This window comes from Neoarius graeffei, chromosome 2, assembly GCF_027579695.1.
Source record: "Neoarius graeffei isolate fNeoGra1 chromosome 2, fNeoGra1.pri, whole genome shotgun sequence".
Lineage (NCBI taxonomy): Eukaryota > Metazoa > Chordata > Actinopteri > Siluriformes > Ariidae > Neoarius > Neoarius graeffei.
Genome location: NC_083570.1, coordinates 104,268,292 through 104,280,314, shown reverse-complemented (window position 1 = coordinate 104,280,314; position 12,023 = coordinate 104,268,292). Strand labels below are relative to the sequence as shown.

Sequence of the window (12,023 nt, the reverse complement as noted above, 5' to 3'; positions counted from 1 at the left end):
AACTCATCAGTCCGTACAAAACTTGTTCGTCGTTTTGACAAATTTTTTCTAACGAGTTAGTAATTAGGCCAAATTAACAAGGCTTCTCACTAGAATTGTATCTCCTCTCACAGTTCTCACCCAATTTCAGTTCTGATCGATGTTTTGGGTAGATCTTCCTTGATGAACAAAACTTGGTCGTTTGTTTGTTGATTTTCCTGTTGTAAACAATTTGTTTACAACTTTGTTTATTGGGCAGCACGGTAGTGTAGTGGTTAGCACTGTCGCCTCACAGCAAGAAGGTCCAGGTTCGAGCCCCGTGGCCGGCGAGGGCCTTTCTGTGCGGAGTTTGCATGTTGTCCCCGTGTCCGCGTGGGTTTCCTCCGGGTGCTCCGGTTTCCCCCACAGTCCAAAGACATGCAGGTTAGGTTAACTGGTGACTCTAAATTGACCGTAGGTGTGAATGTGAGTGTGAATGGTTGTCTGTGTCTATGTGTCAGCCCTGTGATGACCTGGTGATTTGTCCAGGGTGTACCCCGCCTTTCGCCCGTAGTCAGCTGGGATAGACTCCAGCTTGCCTGCGACCCTGTAGAAGGATAAAGCGGCTACAGATAATGAGATGAGACTTTGTTTATTTTCAGTTCAATCATATCTCCTACCTCAGTTCTCAATGGATTTCAGTTCTGATTGTTTTGTTTGAAAGAACTAGACCTTCTGAACAAATTTTTCTGAACGAAATTTTGTCAAACTTTTGCTAACGAACTGCTAATTAAGTCAACTTAACAAGTTTTTGGACTTTTCACTAGAGTTGTATCTCCTCTCTCATTTTTCATCCAATTTCAGTTCTGATCAGTGTTTTGGGTCGATCTTCCCTCAGGGAATACAATTTGGTCATTTGTTTGTTGAGTTTCCTGTTGTAAACAATTGGTTTACAACTTTGTTTATTTTCAGTTCAATTGTGCCTCCTCCCTCCCTCAGTTCTCAATGGATTTCAGTTCTGATTGTTTTATTTGAAAGAACTAGACCTTCTGCACAAAACTTGATCATTGTATTGTCAATTTTTTGCCAACGAAATAGTAATCAGGTCAACTTAACACCTTTTCTTCTGACTAGAATTGTATCTCCACTCTCATTTATCATGCAAATTCAGTCCTGATCGATGTTTTGGGTCGATTTTCCCTCGGGGAACGCAATTTAGTGCTTTGTTGAGTTTCCTGTTGTAAGCAATTAATCATGGAGGTTGGTCCTCTCTCACATTGTCACATTTCAGTTCTGTTTGATGTTTTTGACGACGGGCCAGATGAGCTCCTTCGGCCTTGATGTTCTGGTAAATATATAGCTGTAATGTGCTTTTTCCCAATATGATCAATTCTTTTCAAACATTTTATCATGTTTTCAAAATACATATAAAAAAATGAGCCTATGCAAAAGAGAATTATAGGGCATCCCACAGTGCATTTCTTCAATATTGTGCATACAAAAATACTGCAGTATAATACAAGACAGTGACTGGGGGGGGCACTGATAATCAGTGTGTGTGTGTGTGTATACTGCAGCTGTGCTTTACTGATGGCAGTGAATGAGTGTAAGTTGTGTGAATAATGACTGCATGGTGATATTGATCATGGGGAGAATGCTGTTTGTCTCAGTATTATAATACATAATACGACCGTCTCACTGTGATGGATATAAATGTTCCTGTTTCAGCTCTTAAAGGAAATGTTTATGTGCTGCTGAGCTGAATCATAAACTGGGTGAAATGGTGGCCTATGGCTGTCTCGTTTCCTTGAGCTCCTGCACAGCCACTGCCCAACTTCTTCTAACAAATGGCATTCATCCTAAAAGCTTTTAATAGCTGATGAGTTGAGTCAAGTGAATATAATGAGGTAAATTTATAAACCCTGCAGCAAGGAGCAATTACAGTCCATTGTGAATAATATTTTTACTGCATCAGTCACTCAACACTTGTTCATTAGAAGTGATAGGCACTGAGGCCACACCTCCTTCACTACAACTAATGCACAGGAGGCCACACCTCCTTCACTACAACTAATGCACAGGAGGCCACACCTCCTTCACTACAACAAGTGCGCAGGAGGCCACACCTCCTTCATGCAGACTGGAACTGAGGTCACACCTTCCTCGCTGAAACTGAGAGGTACTGAGGCCACACCTCCAAATAATGCACAGGAGGCCACACCTCCTTCATGTTGATGTACAAAGGTCACACCTCCTTCATATAGACTGAGAAACACTGAGGCTACACCTCATTCACTGAAATTGAGAGACACTGAGGCCACACCTCCTTCACTGAGATTGAGAGACACTGAGGCCACACCTCCCTCACTGAAATTGAGAGATACTGAGGCCACACCTCCTTCACTGAGACTGAGAGACACTGAGGCCATACTTCCCTCACTGAAATTGAGACACTGAGGCCACACCTCCTTCACCGGACTGAGAGACACTGAGGCCATACTTCCCTCACTGAAATTGAGAGACACGGAGGCCACACCTCCTTCACTGAGACTGAGAGACACTGAGGCCATACTTCCCTCACTGAAATTGAGACACTGAGGCCACACCTCCTTCACTGAGACTGAGAGACACTGAGGCCATACTTCCCTCACTGAAATTGAGACACTGAGGCCACACCTCCTTCACTGAGACTGAGAGACACTGAGGCCATACTTCCCTCACTGAAATTGAGACACTGAGGCCACACCTCCTTCACTGAGACTGAGAGACACTGAGGCCATACTTCCCTCACTGAAATTGAGACACTGAGGCCACACCTCCTTCACTGAGACTGAGAGACACTGAGGCCACACTTCCCTCACTGAAATTGAGAGACACTGAGGCCACACCTCCATCACCGAGACTGAAAGACACTGAGGCCATACTTCCCTCACTGAAATTGAGAGACACTGAAGCCACACCTCCATCACTGAAATTGAGAGACACTGAGGCCACACCTCCTTCACTGAAATTGAGAGACACTGAGGCCACACCTCCCTCACTGAAATTGAGACACTGAGGCCACACCTCCTTCACCGAGACTGAGAGACACTGAGGCCATACTTCCCTCACTGAAATTGAGACACTGAGGCCACACCTCCTTCACTGAGACTGAGAGACACTGAGGCCATACTTCCCTCACTGAAATTGAGACACTGAGGCCACACCTCCTTCACTGAGACTGAGAGACACTGAGGCCATACTTCCCTCACTGAAATTGAGACACTGAGGCCACACCTCCTTCACTGAGACTGAGAGACACTGAGGCCACACTTCCCTCACTGAAATTGAGAGACACTGAGGCCACACCTCCATCACCGAGACTGAAAGACACTGAGGCCATACTTCCCTCACTGAAATTGAGAGACACTGAAGCCACACCTCCATCACTGAAATTGAGAGACACTGAGGCCACACCTCCTTCACTGAAATTGAGAGACACTGAGGCCACACCTCCCTCACTGAAATTGAGACACTGAGGCCACACCTCCTTCACCGAGACTGAGAGACACTGAGGCCATACTTCCCTCACTGAAATTGAGACACTGAGGCCACACCTCCTTCACTGAGACTGAGAGACACTGAGGCCATACTTCCCTCACTGAAATTGAGACACTGAGGCCACACCTCCTTCACTGAGACTGAGAGACACTGAGGCCACACTTCCCTCACTGAAATTGAGAGACACTGAGGCCACACCTCCTTCACCGAGACTGAAAGACACTGAGGCCATACTTCCCTCACTGAAATTGAGAGACACTGAGGCCACACCTCCTTCACTGAAATTGAGAGACACTGAGGCCACACCTCCCTCACTGAAATTGAGACACTGAGGCCACACCTCCTTCACCGAGACTGAGAGACACTGAGGCCATACTTCCCTCACTGAAATTGAGACACTGAGGCCACACCTCCTTCACCGAGACTGAGAGACACTGAGGCCATACTTCCCTCACTGAAATTGAGACACTGAGGCCACACCTCCTTCACTGAGACTGAGAGACACTGAGGCCATACTTCCCTCACTGAAATTGAGACACTGAGGCCACACCTCCTTCACTGAGACTGAGAGACACTGAGGCCATACTTCCCTCACTGAAATTGAGACACTGAGGCCACACCTCCTTCACTGAGACTGAGAGACACTGAGGCCACACTTCCCTCACTGAAATTGAGAGACACTGAGGCCACACCTCCATCACCGAGACTGAAAGACACTGAGGCCATACTTCCCTCACTGAAATTGAGAGACACTGAGGCCACACCTCCTTCACCGAGACTGAAAGACACTGAGGCCATACTTCCCTCACTGAAATTGAGAGACACTGAGGCCACACCTCCTTCACTGAAATTGAGAGACACTGAGGCCACACCTCCCTCACTGAAATTGAGACACTGAGGCCACACCTCCTTCACCGAGACTGAGAGACACTGAGGCCACACCTCCTTCACCAAGACTGAGAGACACTGAGGCCACACCTCCTTCACTGAGATTGAGACACTGAGGCCCCACCTCCTTTTCTGAGGCTGACAGGCACGGACACTGAGAAGAAACGTAACATCTCCAGGTGTCACAATATAGTTTATGGTGGCTAGAATGATAGGTGTCGTTATCAAAGCAATTAAGCCTTCTGCGTGATAAACACTTTTTTCAATCTAATTCAATTTTACTGTATTTTGTACAACAACTTTGTTGCTAAGCAGCTTTATTATAATCTAGGTCTAGACCTCCAATGACCTAGCCATAGAAACTGTGGCAAATGACCAAGAAAGTCATTAGGATGAAAGACTGAGATCAGCCACACCTAAACACCTAAAAGGAAGAACCCATCTGCCTCTGGAATGTTGATATTAAGCGCATGGTGAATAGCAGTGCTTAATCATGAAAAGAAAAGAGCAACAATTCAGATTCTGTTAATAAACAATATGTTATCCACGAACACACTGAGTTTCAACATGAGCACAGCATCGAACAAGTTTAGGCAAAATGCAGCTGATAATCACAGCCGTTTTTAAGAAGTGCAAGACCCTGGGGCATCCAGGTGAGATTATTCACTGCAGCAGGAAGGAGAGCTTTAAGTGCAAATGGCTTGAAGAAGCAGAAGAAAGCACAGAAGCAATTTATCAAGATTGTGCATGAATGTTATAGCAGCCAGCCTAGGAGGGTGAAGATATAATGGCTGGGAAGACTGTCAATTCCATGGCCATATGTTGTGATATCTCCCGTACCCAAAAATATAAGATAATAATTAAAGTCATGACAGTTTTGGCACATGATATTTTTAGCTAAATCCATAACCAGATAGGAATAAACACTCTGTGTTTATTATAATTTTTACTCATCTTAATAGTTGATGATCATTTGGTCTTATGCCGGGATCAGACTACACGAATTCAGCCAGATTTTGACATGGCTGACCAATTTCCAGTGTCGGGCTGAAATATGCATATCAGGAACTATAAACCGGTATTGTAGTGTGACAAACAAAGAACAGCAATGTGGTGTCTGGGAGACCCCACAACACTCTGATTACATTACATTAAATGACAGGCTCTTATCCAGAGCGACATGCAACACATCCAGAGCAGCCCCTTGGGGGGTTAGGTGCCTTGCTCAAGGGCACTTCAGCCATTTCTGTTGGTCCAAGGAATCAAACCGTTTGAACCAGTGACCTTTTGGTCCCAAAGCTGCTTCTCTAACCATTAGGCCATGGCTTCCCACATGAAAAGCCTAGTGTGTGTAGCAATCCTGGCTGCGGCGGCAGCGAACACAGACACTCAACCCAAGGCACAGTGGAAAAACAAGTGTTCTTTCATTCGATAAAAGGGAAGGGGAAGTGAGGTAAAGGGAGGCTAAGTGGGACTGAAAAGAGTGAAGCAGGTGCAGGAGGAGGAAGTCCAGAGCCAGCCTAGCGCTGGGTCGCAGGCGGGCGCTGGCTGCATGGGTTTCTGTCGTCATCGATCTACAGCAGCAGGTGGGAGCAAAGCTGGCTGCCAAGGAGAGCACTGATTTCTCTGTCGTCTTCCTCGTCGTTGGCAAAATGACCTGTGCAGGGAGAGGAAGTAGGTGTGAGTCAGCATACTCTAAGGTAACGCAACTACCTGTGGTGGTGCCTCTTTATACTCCCCTGGCTGCTCGAAGAGAGTAGACTGAGGCACTGCTTAAGCTGCTCCACCCTGTGGCCATGCTACATTTGGTAGTCCAAAACAGTTGTGCTGAAGTGCCGCTGTCTCTTCAGCACCATCAGAACGGTAGTGTGAGGAGCGGTGCGCTGCTTAAGCAGCAACTTTCTCAGCCTACCCTCACAAGTGTCAGAATCTTTTGTATTTTCTCACCTAGTTTGACAACTCCTTCATCGTGTTCCTTGATAGCCATAATTGACGATTTCTTGACGCTCCTCCCTGATGATACGCAAGGACGTGAACGATGATTGGGGTCAAACTTGGAGTGTTGCCAATCTCCCAACCAAGACACAGCAAGAATTTATGGTACTGTGATTGCTTAATTAGCTCATCTGGCTGACAGGCCATCATGTGTTGTCTGGCGTCATTCACATTTCACGAAAATCACTTCTTCTCTCTCAGTTCTTCACTGATTCTTTTATTTTTCTTGGCAGGAAGGTAGGTCTGTCTGGGGTGCATATAGAGTCTACCCAAATTTGCATAATTTCAGTTAATAATGAAGATATGGAGTAATTAAGCCCTAACGAGCAGTTTCCACACACATCAATTCTTCACTGATTTTGATTCTTTCTGGCATGAAGGTAGGGGCGCCTAGGGCTCATATAACTTCTACCCATATTTGCTTCGTTACAATTATTAATGCAGTTATGGACTAATTAAGCCTTAATGAGCAGTCCAACAAAAATCAGTCAATTCCTCACCATTTTGGATTCTTTCTGGCAAATATTTGAGCTGGACTGGTTGAGAGTAGAGCTGTGCATGGTAGCCCACTTTAGATTGTTCCTTGTGGACTAGATGGGGCCGGATTGAGCTACGGCATTATTGATGGTCTCGTTTGACATGTTGATCATCATGAAAGACAAAAATATCGTGCAGTCTGATCCTGGCATTAGTTACAGAGATTCTGTTTGTTCAGCTTTGATGCTGTAATGCTGAAATCTTGTACTATTTTTTTTCTCTTTACAAAAGCTGTCAATCTGACTGAAATGGTTCAGTTAATATGACCTGGGAATTGAGAAGATTAGGTGCAGAATATTGGCTTCAGTCTAAGGAGGCAGAGAAACACACTTGAACATCACCATTTTCAGAACTGCTTTAGGAGAAAGAGTGCTCAGATCCCTCTTTTTGACCAACAGGGACAGGGCCGGCCCAAGCCTTTAAGGGGCCCTAAGCAGAATTTGATTTGGGGGCCCCCCACACCACCAAAACTACACTGCTAGCTGCCTTATTATTTCTTAGGCTACACAGTTAGTCTAGTTAGTCTAGCCACCCACCATAATCTGCATTTTTAGTTGGTTTACATTATACTGCAACTTGTGGCTATTGCAATATAAAATATTCAGATGTGTAGCATATTTGTAAGTAAAACAACAAATCAGTAGACAAGACACTGTATATATAAACAAGTTAACCAGTTTATTTTGCACTAATGTGCAAAACAAAACCTAACATACACAGTTCTTACAAACAGTACTTAGTACTTGTACTTGTACCTGTTATTAAATAACAAACAAATAAATAAATCTTAAAATCTGGAATAAACCTTACATCTTAAAAGAAATCTTAAATAAATTCACAAAATGAACAGAGAAATTTGCAGCATAATAACATCAACAGTAACACAACAACAACCTATTATGTTGCACATAAACTATTTATAGGAGAAAATATGAAAACTCGCCTAAAATAACTCACTGTTCGGAAAAACAACACTTGTCCTTTTTCCTGTCATCATCAGTGCTTGATCATTTCCCTTCAAAATCTATGCTTCCTGGCTTTTCGGGAGGCTAAGTCATCAATGACGTCATTATAGGAGATCTCCCGACCAACTTTGCTATTGATACTTATAAGTGCAAGCCCACTGAGTCTTTCCTGTGCCATTGTAGATCTCAAGTAGCTTTTGATTAATTTTAGTTTCGACAAGCTCCGTTCTGCTGATGCTACAGTTACTGGGAGAGTGCAAGCAATCCTAAGAGTGACCCAAAGATTGGGGTATAACTCACAGATGTCATTATGAGACAGATAGGTCAGTAGTTCAAACGCAGTGATTTTTGACTGGGGGAGTTCAGGAAGACTCTATTTCTAGAGCCAGTGCATTGCCATCCACATCAGAGTCTTCTGCACATGCACCTATCTTCCGAAGTGAATAACTACTGTCATGTCACGTGCATCTGGTTGTGCAGGAGCGCAGTGGCAGCAACCAGCAGCAAGGATTAGTTAACCTAATGTACCAACTATGAAAATGATACAAAAAACGTTATTTTGTGTCTTTTGTTTCTGCTATAGCATGTCATTGATATTACGTTTTTTTAATTAAAAATATTTTCACAGGTGGGCATTCCAACTGCTCTTGGGGGCCCCCTGGTGGTGTGTGGGGCCCTAAGCGGGTGCTTAATTCGCTTATGCCTTGGGCCGGCCGCGAACAGGGAACAAGTTCTTGAACTGGTTTCGATCATGATTACTTGAACCCTGGTGCCAGCTAGCAAACTGGCCCACATTTTCACCAGTTTTGAGCTGAACCATTGTAATCATTGATGCGTCATGAACTGAGGGCATGGCACAATTCACATTGGGAGTAAACAGTCGTAGCAAGATGGCAGAGATGTTTGTTTTCGGTCCATGTTTTTCTGAAGAGATATCTTTTTTCCATTGCTTTCTTCACTGCTGCGCTCTGCTTCCTCTCCAACCTAATGACACGCCCATTGATGTCATCATGGTTCATGATGGAAAAACCAGCAATATTTTGGTTCCAGCTGGGAACCAACTTTTCAGGTTCTGAACCAATTTATTGTTAGTTGAAATGCTTTGAACGGTTCAAAATTTGGTACATGAACAAGAACTGAACCTGTTCCCTGTTGGTCATAAAGGGATATCTGTGAGTTTTGAGGTTGATATGAAGAACCCATGGAATATCATCTCATCTCATTATCTCTAGCCGCTTTATCCTTCTACAGGGTCGCAGGCAAGCTGGAGCCTATCCCAGCTGACTATGGGCGAAAGGCGGGGCACACCCTGGACAAGTCGCCAGGTCATCACAGGGCTGACACATAGACACAGACAACCATTCACACTCACATTCACACCTACGGTCAATTTAGAGTCACCAGTTAACCTAACCTGCATGTCTTTGGACTGTGGGGGAAACCGGAGCACCCGGAGGAAACCCACGCGGACACGGGGAGAACATGCAAACTCCGCACAGAAAGGCCCTCGCCGGCCCCGGGGCTCGAACCCAGGACCTTCTTGCTGTGAGGCGACAGCGCTAACCACTACACCACCGTGCCGCCCGAACCCATGGAATAAATTAGAAAAGATGAATGAACACATGGAACAATGTTCAGTGTTAATGATTAAATGCTTTTGACACTTTAACAGGATGTAAGCTTTTTTTTTTTGCACAAGTATTTACATTGGGCGGCACAGTGGTGTAGTGGTTAGCGCTGTCGCCTCACAGCAAGAAGGTCCGGGTTCGAGCCCCGTGGCTGGCGAGGGCCTTTCTGTGCGGAGTTTGCATGTTCTCCCCGTGTCCGCATGGGTTTCCTCCGGGTGCTCCGGTTTCCCCCACAGTCCAAAGACATGCAGGTTAGGTTAACTGGTGACTCTAAATTGAGCGTAGGTGTGAATGTGAGTGTGAATGGTTGTCTGTGTCTATGTGTCAGCCCTGTGATGACCTGGCAACTTGTCCAGGGTGTACCCCGCCTTTCACCCGTAGTCAGCTGGGATAGGCTCCAGCTTGCCTGCGACCCTGTAGAACAGGATAAAGCGGCTACAGATAATGAGATGAGATGAGAAGTATTTACATTCTTTGTCGCAAGGCAGAGGCAGGTGCATGAAAAGACAAACTGTTTATTAATAATACAGATAGACAGATGGTCAAAAACAGGCAGGGTAATCAGAATCAAAATCTAGATCAAAAGCGACATAAATCATAAATTATATTCCACTCTGTGGTACTGCATGGGACGTACAGTATATTAATTCAGAAACTTATCAACAGTGCATTAAATATTGGCCGCGAGTGAGAGGCCACACTTCATCAAGTGAATACCTTTTCTGTGTCTGTTTGCCTGATCACTTTTCTGATTTACAGTTGTTTATTGATCCCATTTTATATTACAGACAGTCAGAAGCAAGAAGTGAGGTTGGATGGCTCTGCAGACAGGCACTGCTTTAACGACCTGAATCCAAACACACAGTATAAAATCAGTGTTTATGCTCTGCTCCAGGAGGCAGAGGGCCCGGCTGTCACCACCATCCAGAAAACACGTGAGTGGTACCATGCCAATCATGCCATATATGTACATATGCACTATTAGACGGTTGCGTGAAGATATGAAGTTGATCTTCGAGTGTTGAATGTTTATTTCACGAGTGAGTGAAGCAAACAAGTGAAAATATTTTCAACATGAGAAGATAAACTTCATATCTTCTTGCTACTGTGTAATGGAAAACACTTGGAGTGACGTCATTGGCGTGAAATATTGGAAATGATTATACATACAGAACACTTTTTCAGTGGAATAAAAACGTGTTCTATTCCCTTCTAGCAGGTTTCGTTCATTTACCCTGTGTCCGAAATCGCTCCCTACTCACTATACAGTGGACTATATAGTGAGGTCGCCATTTTGTAGTGCTGTCCGAATGTACAGTGAGCATTATTACACCCTGTGTAGTGCACTCAAAGTATCCCCACAATGCATCATGAAAAGTAGTGTACAACCTACTGTATAGTCACTAACCAAGCAATAAAGCCCATCATGCATTGCGGTCGCGCTGAAAGAAATCAAATCAAAAGCCTCAAATTTGATTGAATAAAAGGCAGCGGCAAAGAAGAAAGAAAGGATTCAGCCTCGATTTAAAAGAACTGAAAGCTGCAGGTACTTTGTATTGATTAATGTGGGACATACGCTCCGTATAATATGGATTTATCACAAAAATACATGCATGTATTTATTATTTTGAAAACCCACCAGCCGACTGATCTGGCACATTTTAATTGTGCGACAGTAATGACGTAAATAACGGTGCAGTGGAGTAGTGTCCGGAAGTGTTTTTTTTTTTTTTTACATTTTGTCAATGAGCTCACTATATAGTCCTCAATATAGTAATTCCCTATATAGTGAGTAGGGAGTAGTGAATGAGTGAGCGATTTTGGACACAGGGTCGGTTTGATAGCATGCAATATTGTTAGCATATCGCTTATCCTACGTGTATTACATCACTCTACCCAATGGAGAATGAGTGTTGAATATGGTTTACGATATTACATGGTTGTCATGTTGTCTTGACGTCACACGTCGGCGATGTAAAACTTTTGCGCTAGCGAGCGACTGTGACAATTTGTAAACAAACATGGCCACCAGGTTTGCTTCGTTAAATATGGAAGATTTTGAAAGAGAAAGACACGTCGAACACCTTAAAGGAATGTGTATTTATAATAATAATAATGGCTGGCGTTGAGTGGTCTATCAGATATACTCCATTCAGCTACTCGTCTTCAACTCGTTCAGTATCGTGCTAACTGAATGGAATATATCTGATATATCACTCAACACCAGCCAATATTATTTAAATATGTCATGTATTTCAGATGAAAAATACAAGTTTTTCAACACAAGTAGATGCAAATCATATCTTCAAGCCAACATGTGATTTTCTTTTGATTATATCGACACATTCACAAACAAAACGTACCCAAATTTATCAAAACAATTCATCAGTTTTCCCATGAGCGACATATAGAGATTTATGTCATGGTTTTGGTTCTCCGTGTTCCTGGACGGAGCTCGGATGAAAAGTACGAGTGGTGTACACTACCGTTCAAAAGTTTGGGGTCACCCAGA

General features: G+C 44.1%; 1 protein-coding gene across 3 annotated transcripts in view; it reads left to right on the top strand.

The window, feature by feature from the left end:
- The window catches only part of col14a1b (collagen, type XIV, alpha 1b), a 255,917-nt gene that overhangs the window by 144,848 nt on the left and 99,046 nt on the right, over positions 1-12,023 (top strand). For all 3 annotated transcript variants that reach the window (XM_060915314.1, XM_060915311.1, XM_060915312.1), the window contains one exon: positions 10,300-10,446. In XM_060915314.1, coding sequence (XP_060771297.1) covers positions 10,300-10,446 — 147 coding nt within the window. The remainder of the gene's footprint in view (positions 1-10,299; positions 10,447-12,023) is intronic.